At 37.7% G+C, this 20412-nt stretch overlaps 1 protein-coding gene across 3 annotated transcripts in view; it reads left to right on the top strand.

The window, feature by feature from the left end:
- Window positions 1-20412, top strand: part of LOC129002218 (protein unc-13 homolog B-like) — a 125203-nt gene that overhangs the window by 16854 nt on the left and 87937 nt on the right. For all 3 annotated transcript variants that reach the window (XM_054429866.1, XM_054429864.1, XM_054429865.1), the window contains exon 2: window positions 5289-5329. In XM_054429866.1, the coding sequence (XP_054285841.1) occupies window positions 5289-5329 (41 nt within the window). The remainder of the gene's footprint in view (window positions 1-5288; window positions 5330-20412) is intronic.

Genomic DNA, 20412 nt, shown 5'->3' with positions numbered 1-20412 from the left:
AGGGACAATAAAACTAAATGAGATTAGAGGTAGAACTGATAGCAGATAATACCGTTTGTTTCTTTTATTGCTGAATTTTATCTCACGAAGTAGGCAGTAAAAAGCGCTTGGTGAGAAGATTGTGGAAATAAGCAAGAAGCGTTATTTTATGTTTTATCTCGATCATCCTTCACTTGAACTTCTATGCGGCTCTGAACATCATGAACAAATTACTCCTGTTTTCCTCATTCTAGGATTAATTCATCTTTTTATCGTGAATTTGTTTTTTACCAATGACGAAAATGTGCCTACCTTAATTCATTATGTTTGTCGTTATTAAATTTGAATTGCTTTTCGATATTGTATTTTCATTTGTTGTTGTTTACTAATTCCCATAAGTTTTCGTATCGTTATACTGTTCAATGGATGTTTTAAAGTATATTACATCATGCTATTATTTGAGTGTGAAAAGCTAAATCGTTTAAAGTTAGGTTATTTATCCGTAAAAAGTAACAAAAAAAACTATTATAGCAAGACTATTATAGAAGTTAAAGAGTTTTCTTAATCCTAATGAACTGTAGCTATGTAGTTAAATGTTGAATTCACCAAAGTAAAAATGCATTTTTTTAAGTAATTTCATTAATCTCAGTTTTAACATGGACAAAAGGAGTAGACACTCCTTTCTACTCCTGTCTACTCCTATCTATGGTTTTACTTCAATCGTATATTTTCTATACTTGAGTAAAGCAACAATTAATTGATAAAATAAATCATCTCGTTTGGGCCGCATAGGGATTCCCGTAAGGTATGATAAAAAAACGCACATGTCCTTAAAACAGTAATAATAATATACTTATGTATGAATTATAATCTTATATAATGAGGTATCGTGGCAAAAGAAATTAAAATACCATAACTGCTATCTCCCTTGTAATAATTAACTTGATTGTGTGCAATCTAATGCTGAACACTTTAATTTGCAATCTTGACCATCATTATTAAATAACCATGATACCAAATAACACATTCACCCAGAATATACTACTTTAGCTCTGCACAGAGCGTAATGCACAATACAAGTAGTTGTAAATTCTAGCCGTAACCCGTGTCCAGTTATGACCACAATCATGGCTGTTTTCACCATAAATCATTAAAGTTGCGCCAACGACGCGGCAGGTCACCGAGCTTTATGGCCAACTTGGGGATTAATGATGCTTTCAATGAATGTTAACCTGTGAATATTAACTTTAGTGATGATAATATACCTAGGCCAAGTATGATCATTATAAAATAATATTATTATATACTTATACAGGGTGGGGCAGGGAAGTATCCCTAATTTTGAAGGTAAATTAAAAGAGAACCAAAAATGTTAGAACCAAACTTTTTATTGAGATTAAAAGGTTACATCTGGGAGTTTATTTTAATATAACTTTACTTGGTTTTAAACAGCATATCCTGCAAGTGGTGTCCCTAATCTTAAATGCATTGCTGTATTCTGGTTCTGGAGTTCATAATAACTTTGAATAATAACTTTGAGAAGAGAGCCATACGAACAATGGCAAAGTTCGGTTGGCGAGATAGCTGCAGAACGACTTTCAGGGATTGGGGAATACTCACTGTTGTAGCCATATACATCTTAGAAGCTGTGGACTCCGCATGCTCCAGAAGCCTCAAAAGAAATGGCCATCTTGACTCCTACAACACCAGACATGCTGGAGATTTCAACCTGCCCTTTCATCACAGGAAGTTTTTCGAGATGAAACCTTCCTACGCCGGAGCCAGATTCTACAATATTCTACCAGAAGAACTGAAGTCTGTGTGTCCCAACCAAGTAAAATCTCACCTGAAGCAGTGGCTTTCCCAACGCTCCTTCTATTCTGTTAAAGAATTCATGAACTGGAGAGAACCTATTATCTGAAGTACACTCACTACACAATCTCACCTATTATAACAATAATATTACTCTGACGCCTGTCAAATCTTAACGATTTTGATTAAAAGTTATTCTCTCTCTCTCTCTCTCTCTCTCTGTCTCTCTCTCTCTCTTTGTGAAGCATTTTTGTGGAAGGTGGCAAAATTCAAGGTGAATTGCATCCTTCAAGACATCTAGGGTCTTCCCTTGAATTACCCTAGGCTTAGCATCACTCCAATAGAGCACATTCTGCTTATTTACCCGCTCCAGAAATATGGAAGTGTGCCTCGTCACTAAACAAAACCCGAGCAGCATGAGGTAGTCCCGCAATTAAGATTTCACAAGCCTGCATTCGTTCTTGCCAGTCCCGTTGTGTGAGTTCATGAGCAACTACCCTCTTGTATAGGTGGAGGTGTAGGTCCTCACGGAGAATACGAGGAACAGTACGATTAGACAAAGCCAGCGCGGATGCATGCTTACAAGCAGAACTTTGAGGAGACTGCAAAATCGATCTTCTGGCAAGGTCAATGTTTTCAGGACTCCGGACGGTTCTTTGAGCTCCAAATACCCTTCGAAATACACCACCACATACACGAAAGTGCTTTGCGACAGGCAACCCGATAACCCGACAGCCAATGGTAGCTGCACAGAAACAATAGACAGATTTTTGAACAAAAATACATCTCGAGTGCAAAAGCACATTGCTCACTCGAACAAGCCATATCTACTACAGATAGTGATATTTTTAGAAATTCCCAAAACAAAAGCTTCATTTGAGCCTGACCCCATTCCTCCAGCACACCCCCACTACTTACAGTGCCATCTTAAAAGTAGGGATATTTCCCTGCCCCACCCTGTACAATAACGTTATCTTCACGAATTTTTATCTTGTATTAATTGTCTGGTGACATTAGCCATTTTTATGTAAGTTTCGATCACCTTATTTCCAATTATTACTCAAATATACTGAAATAGAATCGTCAGTTTGAAAAATGCAGTTACTGTGCATAAGATGTATATATTAAACGTATATATTAATTATTCTTTACCCAATTAGTTACAATATATTATTTACCCAATTAGTTACAATATATTCTAACAATAAAACTATAACCAGTGCAATAAATTCATTGTGAAAGCCCTTTAGTTTTGTAAAAGCGATTTAGTAACCATGGTCCTACTTTAACCCTCCCTTTACTAGTGTTTTAATAAAAAAGTGATGGAAATGGGGGGTTTGTCAGTATCCACCTCAAAGATATTTCGTATGAATGTATTACAAATGTGTTTTGAGAAAATGGTTCGAACCACTCATATGCTAGTAGAATTCGCGATACATTGAACCCGTGACTCTAATACCGTAGACCAAGACGTTAACCAATGAGCTATCGAATCACAAATAGCTACATTTGTTCAGTAACCTTATTTTATTAAAAATAGATGCCATCCACTCCATTTTTATCTATATTATATACATAGAGAATATATTTTAGTTCCCACCACAAAATAACAATTCTTCACAAACGGCGATGGCGGAAGAACAAACTGTTGTCGTTATGGGGACTGGTGACATTGTCAATGTCGTTCACTTGATGTACGGCATTAATATCACACGGCATTACTGTCGATAACTCCACCTTTGTTCTCATTACAATGCCGCATGTCGACCTCGACGTCACTTTTCATATTTTATAACCCGTATTGACATAAAAGGCATTAATTTTAGGTCCGATAATGAATTGGTTTGTTTTCAAGCTAACCGGGTGAATTGGTTCAACATTTAGTTGGTTGTATGACTTGAAAACATTTTGTTATAGTCGTAGTAAACCATACAAACTTATTTTTGTAATAAATTTTCTAAAATATTTTTTTTAATTCAAAAGGCTCCGCAGTGTAGATATAGCAGTCCTAGGCTTAAAATATAACTAAATAGTGGTTGGGTAGTAAAAAAGTAAGAAGGGATAGTTAAAGTATATAATTTCGTATTCTTCATGGTATAACTAAGGGTTGAGAATTTGATGAGGGGTGAATCTTATAAACCTCAAGAAAATGCACTCAAGAAATAAATTGCAAATTTTGTAAGTGTACAGGTTTGCTGCAACGAGGATATCTTAAGGAGTTTTTTTCCTGTAGAGGGAGGGATCATAATTTTATTTATTTGGTGAAACGAACAAACATTTATCGTTTTCCATTGGATGTTTGGTATCATTTAACCTACAAATTGGCCGTTCCCTTATATAATGACTGGGACGGTGGCGTCATCCTGTAATCCAACTACTAGGAGGTCACGAATTGTGGATATTTTTAGGCATGCACTGTGGACGCGATGCTACTTAGTCTATGCTGGTGTGGATTAACTTCCGCACTAGTGAGTACTACGACTATCCGCAATACTATTCCGAGACCAATTCGTTAATACCAAGGCAAAATGTGGTTTGGATTCCAATATAAACTGTAGGTCCCTTAGTTGCCATTAGCTGTACGGTATATTAATTAACAGTTGAGTCTAAGGAATATGTTGGCCTTAGTCACTAAGACTACAAGATCGCGCCATTCATCCTACACTCATCTCCATTCATACTTGGCTATGAAATACCAGGCATACCTACTTTGTGTGGTCGCCATTTCAATGAAAAGTATTAAAGTTAAGTATTAAAGTACAAAAACGTAAAATCTCTGTTGTAAATAAATACAATATACTAACCAAAATAAGTGCCATGATATTATCACTTCTTCATTGTTTCGGCGGCGTCAAGTCGACTGCCGGGCCTCCATAGTTTTACAAAGCCTAATAGTTGCACAGTACGGCTTCCTTTGCGCCCTGGCTAGGATTATCGGGGAATTTAATCCCTCTACAAACAACCCTCGTCTTTGGTCACCCCCGTACACACACATAGATCCACACACGAGAATCTACGCTTAACTACAAGCGCGAGGTAAAGATGCCAATGATAATCCGATACGTAAATATAATATTTTACTGGGTCAAAATCCATTTGATGTACTGGAATGTACCGGAAATATCTCTGATTAAGACAAGGAACCATGACGTAGCTTCTAATGTTTTGGTCCTAACCCTACATGTGCATTTTACCACCTAAAATAACACAGACACGGTTTTATAAGTGGAACCACCGCAAAATGTAGTACATTTTTCAGCCGTCCACGCGTTCAAAATCTATTCTTCATCTCGTGAAGCCAATTGCGCAGTAGCTACGTTTGGCGATATGTTATATGCTTTCTAACTTAATTATAATGGAACTTCACTTAACTAATCTTTCAACAGGGACTTCGGTAGCATTGGTCTTTTTTATATAGTTACATTGATGTGTAAATGTCATGCAAATGTATATTTTTCAATTTTTCAAGATTTATAAAATATGTTTTTTTTTTTCAGAATGGTGGTGCTGGGACCGACAGTGGCGGACGCACGAATGGGTGAGTTCTATTTTTTAAATATATTGTTAACATTATCAATACACTTACTACCTAATTATACAAAGCACAAAGTGTGGTGCTGCGATAAATATTAACTTAAAAGCAAGGTTAACTTCTAAGTGGATTGCAGCACTAGTGCTAAAATGTATGAAACAGGTTCTCTCTGTATAAAGAAGTTGCAATGATTTTATTCGAAACATCAACGTACAAATTAAACTTGAGGAGAATACTTAATAAAACTGAAAATGTAAATTGTAAACTAAACTTGAGGTGTTCAACAAAAAGTAATTTGCACATGGAATACAACGCACCGATTGATATTCATTTACTTATCAACGTCATTTATATTTACAGAAATATAAATAAACATATTTACTCAACATAAAACTATTTTGAAAAAAATACAACAAAATAAGTATCAAATTAGGACTAGTTCACAGCCTAGTTTATTAGGTCTTACAAAATTGTATAGAATAGTTTATAATCAATGGTTTTACTCCTTAAAATTCGTATTTCAATTTTTATAATTATCTTACCAATATACATATGGAATATTAAGTATAAACGACTTGCTAGTTTTAGGAACTCTCTATCTCCAATATGAAACACCAGTTAATGTATTTACGCCATCCATTATGAGAAACTTGCACAGAACTGTTTAAATTGCAAACCTTCTAAGACAGAACCCATATATTGGCTTAATTGACGTGAAACTTTTGATTAATAACACGGGTTGTAATAAAGTTTCCTTCTAATTAGAGTTTAAATTCGGTTCTTTGAGCATCCAATGAAACGTTTTAGTTAATTGATGAAATTGTGTCGAATTGGTATTGTTATTGGTTTATTGTGTATACAAATGTAATAGGTCTAATTATATTGTGGTCATTCTTTACCCCGCTTTGTCAATTCTACGTGCCTTTAACAATATTAATTTGTAAAACTAAATAGAAAGAATCATTTCTAGTTTCATATTTTAGAAAACAATCTTAGCTATTGTGATTGAGTAAAGAAGAAACATTTTATTAATTATTAAGTGTATAAGTATCAAATTTGACAAATAATATATTCATATTATGGATCTAAGATTCATCGCCATCATTATGGAGTAGTTTGCATAATGCATTAGATCAATATGCAAGATTCCGGGTACAATTTGCATAAGAATGCAGAAAATAAACGAAGCTAGGGGACAGCTTGTAGACAAAAGCTGTGCATCTTAATTAAGCTATGCGGGTACTTGGTTTTAAGTCCATGTTGAGCACTACTTGGATCGTTTACCGCAAGTTTTATAAACAATGCTAATGTTTATGTTGCTCGTGATAGTTGAGTGTGGTGCTTAGTTTTGCTCATAACTACGTCGTTTCATTTACCACTTGTTGAACCGACAACAATGTACCTTAAACCAACCCAAAAAAATCTTGTAATCTTGGGCCAGTGCCGAGCAAAAAATAGATTTTCAAAGATTTTATATTGTTTGTTTAAAAGATTGTCAGAGATTATTGCAGTTATTATCCTCTAATGAAGTTTCATGGTTTCATGAAGTTTTAGGGTATAAATACCTACTTTCTTGGTTTCTCCTGTTACGTTTTAGGTGGTACTGTACTTTCTAACCTGAGCACTAAATTACGCCTTGAATACTACTTATTGTATTTTATGGGAAAAGTCAACAAGTGAAATAAATACAACTTGCTGAAGTCGTTTCTTTTTCAAATGTTACTGTTTGGTGTAAGGCCAACATTGACAAATCATAATTTGATCTTGAAATTTAGTTCAAACGTGTAAACCAACTTTTGTAAACCAGCATGATTAAGCGAGAGAAACAGGGTCAAATTGGGTTTTCCCATTCATGATTAAACTATAACATTTTTAAATTTTTCCAATTTGCTTAAAAACAAATAATTTAGTTTATTAAATCGTTGTTGTACGCTTAATGGTTACGAAAAAGTCGTTTGAAACCGGAAATTAAAAAATTGAATTCTTATTCGGAGAATATGTTAACTTAACTGTTGTATTTGCTTTGTTTATATTTTGATCTAATTTGGAAAGTTTTTCTATTTTTAGTCTAAGCTGAACTTTGCTGAAAAATACACTTAACTACCTGACCTGTAGCAGCAACCCTTAATACTCACTAAACCAATGCTATTTTGATAAAGAATAAATCTGACACTTTTAAGGAAATTTTTGGAGCAAATAACATCAGACAAATGTAAATTCTCTTAGTATGCAGGTTTTCTTCGACGGGTAATTTTCTCTTTAGTTGTTGGTTATTTCAATTTGTAAACAGTTTTTAACATTTTAAACATTAGGCGTTTTCAAAAATATTGAAAATAATTGTTTACTGTTTACTCCCCATATGAGATTACATAATCTGTTATTATGTGGTTTCTTTATTTCACTTTACTTTGAAAACACTTGCTAAAGCCACAAAACCAAATGATTATTGTTGTAACGCAGTATGGACGTCAAAATGATTTTAGCATGAGAAAAATAAATATGTTTTTGTGTTCATTATAAAACAGTAAGAATTTTGTTTCACTGGCCATGCAGCTTGTTAAAGTAGTCAATTTTTTGTTTCCTGCTAAATAATTGTAAAGACATTTAAGATTGATGGTGGAAATAAAACAATTATTCATATATTCAAATATAAAATATTAGATCAGTAATAAATATAAAGACGAATGCACAAATTGGTACAGTACATATTGAAATAAGTGTGATTTTCTCATATGTATCTCATTACAACATTTAGGTACAAAACTGGTGACACTCCATGAAGTAAGATTGCAATTAGCTTTAATCACAGACAAAAATGTAATAAACATTTAGCATGGAACCACTCATATTTTTGATGCTGGTTAAATTTAAGCTAAAGCGCGTATGCTTAGGTGTTGTTCTATTGCATCCACTCAAGTCCTGGCTTGGCAAGCTGAGTTCACTGTAATAATTAGGAATTGATTAAGTGGCCAAACGTGGTTTTGAGTTGTTGGCTTAGAATCTTTTTGTGAAGCGGGTTCCATAGGACGATGGAAATCGATTATAACAGTTCCGTAAGTAAACCAAACCACTGATGAACATGGCGGTAAAGATCAAACACCGATCAGGCAAAGAGGAAAGATTTTCTTCGTGATCACATCACAGTAACGGTTGTTACTTCTCACTCCCAGTGCCTGAGGAAACACCGTTGAGCTTTATTGAGATGATCATCGTGGCCATTCCGTTATTGAATTTAAACTACCAATCTATATTCTTGCTATTACAATTGATTTTATGATCATTTATTGTAGGAAGATAAGATTTTTGTAGGATTAGAGTTTGGTATAGTCTTAAGTATTTTTCTCAAATCTTCTTTAACCATTTTCAACCATTGATACAGTTGTTTGTCACACAACTGGTGTTTTTATTTATGTATTGTTATATGATTCTTTTTTAGTTGGCTCTCCCTCGTAACTTATTAACTTATAAGTTAACTGATATTATTATTTCCATTGTTTTTAATTGTTATTTCTTGTAAAACTATACGTGATTGTTATTTATTTATAGATTTTTTTCAGTAACAATAATTATTGTATTGCTCTTATAACAAACTCTTATTTTCAAATATGTCTTTGTTGCTTAAAACCGTAATATATTCCCAGATATATACAAATACCATGTTTTTTGTCCTATGTTGTTGTAAAAAGATATAACAGTTATGGCAAATAAATAACATTGGTTACAAACGATACTTCTGCCCTAGTTGCTTACGTTCGTATCGGGCCACTGGCTTCTTGCTATGTGGCTCCGCCGTACAATATTTCGGAACCCACTTAGAAAAAAGCTAGGCCTCTCAAAAATATCAAATATTTCTATTTCTGGTAGAACACGTCCTAAAATATCATATATTTTATATCCTATTCCTTCCCAATTAATTCTTCTATCAGCGCCATAGCTTTACTAACCAAAAATATTTGTTTACTTAACCTAGTTTATTTCAACCCCGTTTGCATCTGGCTTTAACCTCAATATGACTTCAGTAGCTCTAACAAGGTATTGGAGCAAAATAAAGGATCCACGATGAAAAGGTGGAGGCAAATAAAAACTCAGCGCGATATGAGAAAAGTTTTGTAAAGCTTTCTGTATTAAATGGCGTATATAACTAACATTGCTCGCTAGTGGATTTTAAAGGTAATTTAGAAACGTCAATCTAGTTAAAGCCCCATTTCAAAATCTTCTCACTTACATTATAAGAACTTAGATTTAAATAAATAATTAAGAAAAAATATTTTTGTAATGTATTTATTTGAAACAGTCGTGTTAATAGCCACATAACCAGACTATAATAAAATGTTGTTGTATAGATAGTATAGTAGTAGTATAGTAGTATAATATAGTATAGTAGTGTATAGTAGTATAATATAGTATAGTAGTGTATAGTAGTAGATCTAATAATATAAGTGAACCAAACCATCGACAGATTAGTTTGAACCAAATTAATAGCCTATTGTTTGATCATGAAGGCTCGATTATCATTTATTAATATCTTATAGAGAATATCCGATGAAAAAAGCGAAATTTAGAAAATGAAATACTTACTGCCACATTATGAACTCTACATGCATAACTATATCACCAGTTATAGTTTACTTTATGATGGATTTATTGAGTAAACACGTTTTATTGCATGGATTGTACCGCAATCTTGTGCATATTTTACAATGATATATTCTTTACAAAGGGAAGTTCAGAGGTTATAGTTTCATACCATTCTTCAGTTTAATATTTATTGAAGAATCTATTCTATATTAACTCCCTACCATTTTAACAAATAAGTTTGCATGTCAAGATAAATTTCCAACGCGTGTTAAAACAACTGTTCGAAACAAAATACCCTCGCCGCAGCAAACCTGCTGACTAAACGAATTTCTATTTGTCTGAATTGATTTTAAATGAAATCTATTTATATAACATTAGGTTTAACAAGTGTAACGCACTAGACCCTTAACCTAACCTAACCAGGTTCGGCCCATGGCTGCCCAACCGTCATAAGCAGTCACAAAGTTCCGGAGGTGATTAAACAACACAGAAATTGCAAAATACCATTTAATCTCAGTCAAAATATATATATACAAGTACAATTACAAATCATTACAAGTTACAACTAGCCTACTCAATATTTGTTGGTAAAAAATTAATAAATTCAATTACCTACATAAAGATTACAGAATGATATTAAAAGGTTAGGCCTACAAAATAGGTGAAAAGTTCACCTTAAACAGTTGAACGATTAACGATCGAGCGTAAGTCGTGACATGAAAATTTACAAAGTCAAAACGACAAGATTTCAAATAAAATGTTTAAGATTTAAATCAGAACCTAACTTAGGCACTAGGGGCAAATTTAGAATGAAAGGCCGAATAAGTAAATTTAGAGACAAAGATTAACCAATTGTGCCCACTAGGCCGGTCAAGAAAACTGAAATAAATTCTAACTAGGCTAGGCCGAGTATCAAAATTATTACACTAAGTTTAAATCACAAAGGAACTGCTGACACATTAAAGAATTAATTGAAAGGTGTTAAAAAAGACATTGGATATTTGTGACAATTGAGGCTGGACCGAGGATGTCCCACACACTATTTAACAGTTTGACGAGTAGAACGGAACGTATCAAAATGGAGTTGAAATTTGTTAATTTGGCTAGTAACTGAGTCTGTAATAGGCCAGAGTAATAATGGAACAACACCACCTGGCATAACTGTAGGATGGTCACAGTAGGTAGGCTTCCACCGATGACAACCTGCGATGTGGCGCAGCATGGATCACCAATAGGATAGACAGTCCAAACTCCGGCAGCACTGTCCAAACTCCGGCAGCAGTAGCTTCTTACATGGTCAGCAGGATGTGTGTGTGTGTGTGGTCCTCGGTCCTCTCTTCATGGCCTCGTCACAGGTCTCAAATCAGGCTGGTGTCAGTCATAGCCGGGAGCCCCAACATAATCAATATTTACGAAGACATGTTTGTAGCTCGCCCCTTTGATGAACTTGAAGACAACATAGTGTCCGAAGACGACATGGTAACTTAAATTCAACTTCCAACGAGAAAAGGGGAAAAAGATGTCGAGCAGTAGACGTAACCCAAGAAGAAGACTGGCTGTAGCCGACAACCCAAACGGCCCCACAAAACCGGAAATTGACGAGAAAACTGGAACGTTGGAACGTTCGAGAACCTTCTAGAAGCTCAACGGCCTGCGAATGAAACAAGCGGACACTTCCGCCTAAAAAAAAACTTATATGTAATAGAAGACCTGAGCCGTCAACTCGCACGGCTCAACCTCCCCCACCAAAGGAGGACCTGGGGAACAGGGACAGAAACAAGAAAACACAGGGAAAGACGTCTTCTCCAAATTGGTGTTAGGGGGAACACCCTGGAAATCAGCGCTGATTGGTGACAAAACAAAGTAAAGAGACAAGGGAGAAAGACGTCCCAGGACCGGCAACTTGGGGCTGATCAGACCCCACGTTGCTAATCCCGCCTATAACCTAATAACTATTTCAGATCTGTACCCTTATACTCCTTCAGATTGGAAACATGAGCTTTTCGAAATTTCACTCCACTGAGTGGATCTACCAACAAAGCAGTGACAGGGGAAAGGAAGCGAGCAATTCGGTGAGGACCAGTCCAGCGGTAACATAATTTTCCAGCTTTCTTCTCAATAGCTGAGCTTACTGGATGAGCCAAACAGTACACCAATTGTCCTATCTTGAAGGGGTTCTCTTTTCGACCCACGTTGTACCTCCTCCTTACTCTTTCATGAGAGAGATGTAGGTTTCGTTTCGCAGCAGCCCAAGCTTCTTTAATGTTGGAGTCCGGAGAATCAGGAAGTAGATGGTTTATTTTCCAAATGTTTGACAGCGGATTATTAGGTTTGTATCCCAGCATGAGTTGAAATGGGATGGATTTGTGTCCCTCGTGCAGAGCAGTATTGAACGCCAACTGGAGCCAATTAAGATTCTGGTCCCAACAATCTTGCTTCTCAGCATGATAAGCAATTAGTGCAGCTCTAAGATTGCGATTAAATCTTTCAGCGTGAGACGGCTGTGGGTAATAAGGAGATGTGGTCACATGTAGAATACCCTGTCCAAAACACATCCTATTGAATATATGTGAGGTAAACTGACTTCCATTATCCGTCACAATGGTGGTAGGTACTCCAAAATGTTGGAACAAATGAGAGTGCAAAGCCTTTACGGTGCTCTGGGCGGTAGCTCGACGTAGAGGTATTAACCAAACAAATTTGGAGAAAGCGTCCACTGCTACAAGAAGCATGGTTTTGCCATCCTTGCTACGCGGGAAGGGTCCCACATAGTCTATGAACAGTTTCTCCATGGGCTTTTCGGCCACCTCAGAAGAGAGAAATCCCAATTTAGAATTTTGTGCTGGTTTGCTGAGCGAACACAGGTGACAGGCTCTTACTCGTCCCGCGATATCTCTATCCATACCTTTCCATATAAACTGTTGACGTATTTTTGCTATGGTCTTTAAAATACCCAAATGTCCGCCTATTAAAGAGTTATGATAATACGAGAAAACCATGGGAATCAAGCTGCTGGGAAGGACGATCTTCGGTGATCTGTTGCCTCTTTGGGCACGACATGCCAAGACACCTTTTGAGAGGAAGTATGGAGGGTGTTCTACTCCAGCTTGCAGGTCCTGTAGAATAGGTCCCAACTCCGGATCCTTCGACTGATAGGACAATATATCTTCGAAAGCACTGGGGAAATCAACAAGTATGTTGCAGCACTGAATGTTGGTGGGTTCCTGTGGGACTCTTTTATCGGGATTGTTATACATACGTGACAACGTATCAGCAACAATGTTCTGAGTGCCTCGGACATGTTGGACCTTAAATTTGAAGGCAGAAATTTTGATAACCCATCTACCAATTTTCCCAAGTTGACGAGGGTGTGCCAGAAGCCACGACAAAGCTTGGTTATCTGTTTCCAAAAGGAATTCTGAGTGTTCTAGAAAACGTCGAAACTTGTCCACTCCGAAGACCACTGCCAAACATTCCAACTCGTAGATGGACGACTTCCTTTCACAGTCGGTGAGAGTGCGGGAGGCGAAGGCAATTGGCTGGCGAAACCCATCGATCTCCTGGGACAGAACTGCGGCAACCGCTACTGACGAAGCATCCGTTTGAAGAATGAAGGGTTGGGCGAAATCGGGCATTCGTAATACAGGCGGAGAAATAATGGCCTCCTTCAGTTGTTCAAAGGCCTTTTGCTGCTCAATACCCCAAACAAACTTGGAACCCTTTTTTCGCAGAGAATTGAGAGGTGCCGTTAACTCTGCCGCATTTGGGATGAATCTACGGTAAAAATTTACCATCCCCACAAAACGGGAAATGCCCTTTCCGTCCTTAGGTGGGGGGAATTCTCTTATGCTCTGAGTACGTGCAGGGTCGATAGACACTCCCTTGTGAGAGACGAGATGGCCAAGGAAAGAAATTTGTTGGTGGCAGAATTTAACCTTATCTGGGTTTACAGTGAGACCAGCATGTCGCAACCTCTTAAGGACCTCCTCCACTTGAGTCATATGTGAATCGAAATCTTCGCTGTAGACTAATAAATCATCCAAATAGTTGAAGACACATTTGAATTTCAAATCATGAAAAATGGAATCCAGGAGTCTAGTCAAGGTCTGTGCACCTACTGCTAAACCCATCGGCACTCTCGTAAATTGGTACAAGTTCCAGGGAACGCAAAAGCTAGTAATATGGCGACTTTCCTTGTCCAAGGGGATCTGATGATAAGCAGCATTAAGGTCAAAAATACTGAAATATTTAGCCTTGGAGAACCAATCAAAGGCGGAATGAAGATCAGGCAGAGGGGTAGATTCAATTTCAATGCAAGCATTCACCTTACGATAGTCTACAACAAAACGATGTTTACCTCCTGGTTTGGGGACTAGGAAAGCTGGACTAGAATAACTAGACGTAGAAGGCTCAATCACTCCCTGCTGTAACATCTCCTCAACCTTCTTCCTCAATACCTCCATCTTTGGGGGTGCGAATTTATATGGGTGTGATCTAACTGATTTTGTGTCGGTTAATTTAACCTTATATTCTAATAAATTCGTTAGGCCTAGTTTTTCGGTGAGAACATCTGGGTATTTATCACAAAGTTGCGAAAATCGTCTCCGTTGATCTATTGGGAGATGGGCACATGGGTCTACCGGGTCCTTCTCCTCACACTCGACCTCCATGACCTTCAAAGCTACTCCTTTCGAGTCTACAAAAGGCACAATCCTCCTACGATGAAATGAAAAACGGCCCTCTGCCCTGGCCAAATCCAGAGTAAGACCGGTCCTCGAGATGAAATCTGCACCCAAAATACAATCCAGTGCCAAACCATCAGCCACCAGAAAACTCCACTCCCAAGAAAATCCTTCTATTTTAAATCTAAAGGTCGATAAGGATTTTATGTTTAAGGGTTCACTGGAAGCAGTCCAACACCTTACTTCAGTAATTTCCGTTCGTCTAATTATTCGGCGTTCCTGCAATTCCTGGGCCAGTTCCTGAGATATAAGAGAACGGACAGACCCTGTGTCCAATAAGGCACGGAAGTGAAATTGTTTTGTGGAAATATTTACAAATGGAGAAACAGACGTTTTGGCTGAAAACCCTTGGCTAGCAACTTGGGCCAGGACAGAAGTTTCCGGATTTTTGGATCTTGATTTTGGTTCAGTAATATGTTTTGGCGTAGGCCTAATAGGAGTTTTTGATGTTTGAACAGTCTTCGGAGAGTATTTTCGTTGAAACTCTGGACTATATTTATTTACTAAGGGAGAAGCGCGGGACACTCCCCCCTTCATGGCCCGTTTTTTGGAATGAAATGAGCAGGCCTAGGACCAGGACAGTATCTACGAATATGACCTCGTTGACCACAGCCGTAACAAGTTACAGCACCTCCATATCTTCTCTGTGGTGGCATCTCCCTCTCACTAACAGCCATAACTCCTCCAATGCGCCTTCTAGGTTCTCGAGCTCTAAGCTCATCAGTGAACTCCATACTTCTTGACGTCACACATAATTTATCCAAATCAGCAAAAGAAGTCGGCCTCTCCGAAAATACTAATCTAGAGCGCTCCGTTGAGGTCATGGCACTCATTATCACCTCGATTTGATCCTTTTCTGTCAACCCTAAGCGAAGCAAGGTATGGGCATGTCTCACCGAGCTTACAAAACCTGCCAAGCTTTCGTTCTCCCCTTGTAGCCTATAGAATTTCTGTTGCTTCAACTGTTCTCTCAATCTCATGGGAAGAAAAGATTGCAATACTAACTCATGGAAAGCATCAAATTTGCCACTTGGATGCATATACTGGATTAATTTACCTAAGAGAGGCTCTCTACAGCAAGGATAGGCCAATTGTAATAAGGACTGGTCCGTCATTCCTGGAAAGTTTCTCAGTTGAATCAGACTACTAAGGAAATTAAGCAAAACGTTAACATCCAAGCCATCGGTAGCAGGGATCTGTTGTACCAATCCACTAAGCGGGTTAGGCAGCTTGTTGTAGTTAGGGGCGTTAATGGACGGGTTGCTTAGGCCAAAAGACGTTCCAGCTTGTGAAGTCAGATGAGATGTGGAGTCTTGAATTTGAGAAGCGTTGGTGGTTAAGACAGCCGACGGCTGCTCAACAGTTAGGCTAGGTTGGACCGTAGTAACTACACCGTCATCTAACTTCTGGACTCCTTGACTCAAAGAGCGGGATTCAAACTTGTTCACAATTTCATTGACCCTGAGAGTGGACGGTTCCGTAGTCATGGTTGCGTCGCTCATGCTAATTTCTTGTGAAGATTGACCGACAACTGGTTTTGACAACAAAGAGGCCTTAGAGATGGCTTCCTCGGACATACTCTCCATCCGCTTCAAGCTATCTAATAAATTGCCAACTCCGTTTGCTAGTGAGGAAATTTCGTCACTTTTAGCCGCTGAATCAGGATCTTGTCGCAGCGCAGTAACCCGACGATCAAGATGAAGCAGACGCTGAGTCACTCTTAGAGCTGCTCTACCATTGCCCTCCTTCAACTCTTCCACCATCGCCGAAAGTTCAAAGAATTTCTCCTGGCACACTCCCAGCTCAGTCTCCACATCCTCGACAAGTCCGTTCAATTCCACCTTATCTGTGTTTACTAACTTCCTCAACTGCTTTCTCATGTCAACCACCAGTTTGGCTGGCACTTCACCTCTTTGCTCAACTTCCCACACTAACTCATCATTTGACAAATAATCAGGGTTCACTTTTGCCATGTTGAAAATAACAAGAAGACAAATTTACAAACAACAACTAAACTAATCTCGGGGCCTTCGAATTAATAACCTTAAATGCAATGTTGGGGCTCCCACCCACGATGAATCATAACACCAACCTAAGCTAACCTCTAAATATAACAAATGACCAAGAAAATATTACCTGAAAATGGACAATCAATGACATGAACAATAAACATATGAATCAATAAATAAACAACACTGATGAACAATAATAAACAATACACAATGCAACAACAATATTGATCTCCGCTCCCACACTGACAGGTTACTCCGGCTTCCGCAACTAAACAGTCTCCCACCTGAAAATCCCCCTCCAGAAACTCTATGACTGCAATTGACAAGGAAATGAGCAACCACGCTCTGCTACCATATGTAACGCACTAGACCCTTAACCTAACCTAACCAGGTTCGGCCCATGGCTGCCCAACCGTCATAAGCAGTCACAAAGTTCCGGAGGTGATTAAACAACACAGAAATTGCAAAATACCATTTAATCTCAGTCAAAATATATATATACAAGTACAATTACAAATCATTACAAGTTACAACTAGCCTACTCAATATTTGTTGGTAAAAAATTAATAAATTCAATTACCTACATAAAGATTACAGAATGATATTAAAAGGTTAGGCCTACAAAATAGGTGAAAAGTTCACCTTAAACAGTTGAACGATTAACGATCGAGCGTAAGTCGTGACATGAAAATTTACAAAGTCAAAACGACAAGATTTCAAATAAAATGTTTAAGATTTAAATCAGAACCTAACTTAGGCACTAGGGGCAAATTTAGAATGAAAGGCCGAATAAGTAAATTTAGAGACAAAGATTAACCAATTGTGCCCACTAGGCCGGTCAAGAAAACTGAAATAAATTCTAACTAGGCTAGGCCGAGTATCAAAATTATTACACTAAGTTTAAATCACAAAGGAACTGCTGACACATTAAAGAATTAATTGAAAGGTGTTAAAAAAGACATTGGATATTTGTGACAATTGAGGCTGGACCGAGGATGTCCCACACACTATTTAACAGTTTGACGAGTAGAACGGAACGTATCAAAATGGAGTTGAAATTTGTTAATTTGGCTAGTAACTGAGTCTGTAATAGGCCAGAGTAATAATGGAACAACACCACCTGGCATAACTGTAGGATGGTCACAGTAGGTAGGCTTCCACCGATGACAACCTGCGATGTGGCGCAGCATGGATCACCAATAGGATAGACAGTCCAAACTCCGGCAGCACTGTCCAAACTCCGGCAGCAGTAGCTTCTTACATGGTCAGCAGGATGTGTGTGTGTGTGTGGTCCTCGGTCCTCTCTTCATGGCCTCGTCACAGGTCTCAAATCAGGCTGGTGTCAGTCATAGCCGGGAGCCCCAACATAATCAATATTTACGAAGACATGTTTGTAGCTCGCCCCTTTGATGAACTTGAAGACAACATAGTGTCCGAAGACGACATGGTAACTTAAATTCAACTTCCAACGAGAAAAGGGGAAAAAGATGTCGAGCAGTAGACGTAACCCAAGAAGAAGACTGGCTGTAGCCGACAACCCAAACGGCCCCACAAAACCGGAAATTGACGAGAAAACTGGAACGTTGGAACGTTCGAGAACCTTCTAGAAGCTCAACGGCCTGCGAATGAAACAAGCGGACACTTCCGCCTAAAAAAAAAACTTATATGTAATAGAAGACCTGAGCCGTCAACTCGCACGGCTCACAAGTACCTCGATGATTTTTTTCGATCCATCGATACTTTTGTTTTCCTTCACGACCCATATTCCTTTTGTTTTTATCTTCAAACACATTTAAATTACAAATTGACAACTGATTTTGTTTAGGCTAAATATTATATATGGATTTAGAAATTAAACTATTCTAAACTAACCTAGTATAATTGACCAAACTTGCTGTACGATTTTGAAATTCCTTTCAGAAAAGACATGCGGGGCGTTACATGTGGACAGCAAGTTTAGTTAGTTATGTTAGGTTAATTAGTTTCATTTCAATAAGTTATAATTTGTTTTATTGTTTTTTGATACTGAACAGTGTGACGCAAAATTCTAGGGGGGGAATAAACTAGTATTCACCAAGTCAGGCTAGGCCTACCGCTAGAACTGGCCACACTCAAATTTCTTCCCCGGAGTGCTCAGAAGGAGCCGAGAAAAATCCAGGGGTCGATACGAAGTTGTCACGGCTTTGACTGATCAATTTATTTAAATTTAATCGAAGGCTCAGAGCTCTAGAAGCGCTCAGGAAATCCTGCAGACGCTCAGTTGGAGTTATATCATCCCAGCCTTCGTAAAAGTGTTTTGGAGAATTTTGCCTAACTTTTATAATGACTCTGTAGGGCCGACGAGTATCCAATCTTAAGCCAATGTGATATAAATACTCGTAATGAACTTTAAAATATTTAACTAAAGGTCTAGGTAAATAATATAAAATCGAATATAATGTAAAAAAACAATTCCTGCAGAGTCGTCGGGCCTAATTAATATAATTGGACGGAGAATTTAACGTGAGATGATTTAAAATAAATTTAACATTAATTTACGTAGCTGATTGTTCAAATCAGCCTGCTCCCAAGACTTGATTCTTTCACCCGCCAAAGACGGGGTTTAGAACTCAGACGACAAGTCTCGGGGTATTAAACGACGAATTGACTAGAATAATTTAAGTAATAACTAATCGTTAAACGAACAGAATAAACGTAATTTCGTAGCAAATTAATTTAACCGAACCGAAAGATATCCACCGCTAGTCACTGGCAGGCAGGAACTGGCGGGTCAAGGCTCAAGTTAAGTTATTAAATTTAGACAATTCGAATCGGGACTTTAATAAAGCGAATATGAATAATAGATTAAGAATTGCGTGAAATGAAAATAACGTAAAACGTGAAAAGGTCCTAACTAAGTATTCTAGCTAACCTTCGTAACAAAATCGTACAGTCGTGTCGATTATCGTGCGAGCGTAGGTGTAACGACGAAGTTACTTCGAAGACGGCGTACGAACGAATAATCCTGTCTTGGAGCAAAATCCTTCGTTCCTGCCCGCTCGAGGCTTACGCGCTCAAGCGGCGAACTCAAGTACTACTAGACAACAGCTGATCGCAAATTCACTTGTTGAGCTGGTCTAGTTTCGTCTGTCGTCTGTCAACATAAACACCAGTTTGGGGTTATGTCGTCGTCGGCGTTAAATACCTGTAAAATCGGCCGGTTTAACTTTATTTGGTGAAACGAAGTGCTATTATGAATAAATATGTAGTTGTGGATGTGTTTGTGTACTTCACTGTGAATAAAAATAGGCCTACGTTCTTTGGCCTATAGCCCAAGCTATGGCCAACACATAGGCCTAGGGGTAGGCTATTGTGGTTAAAAATCGGGTAAGTTCTGATGTTCATTTATTCGTAGTACGTTTTAACCCCCCTTAAAATTTGGCACCTTACACCAGCATTGTTTATCGTAGTTGTTAGCTGAAATGTTTAATTGTTTTAATATTGATATTTTTGATAAAAAAAAAATAAAATATCTATACATCGAAAAAATTGTCAAAATTAATTAATGTTCCCTTTAACAGGAAAGTACCCAATAAAATATAGTGTAAAAACGTTATCTCGTATGAGATGAAATTGCCCAAAGTAGAACACACTGTGTTGCGATGCTTCTTTTCCCAAGAATTTCTTAAGTGGCTTAGGGAAAATGCTGTTATTATTTGGACCACAGTATACAATGGGGGACCTAAATTTCGTTACTTCCAGAAAAATGGATTTTTAA

The sequence above is a fragment of the Macrosteles quadrilineatus genome, unplaced genomic scaffold (genome assembly GCF_028750875.1).
Source record: "Macrosteles quadrilineatus isolate MER2022 unplaced genomic scaffold, UCM_ALF_1.0 Scaffold_9__3_contigs__length_116548681, whole genome shotgun sequence".
NCBI lineage: Eukaryota > Metazoa > Arthropoda > Insecta > Hemiptera > Cicadellidae > Macrosteles > Macrosteles quadrilineatus.
This window is presented reverse-complemented; position numbering and strand designations above follow the sequence as displayed.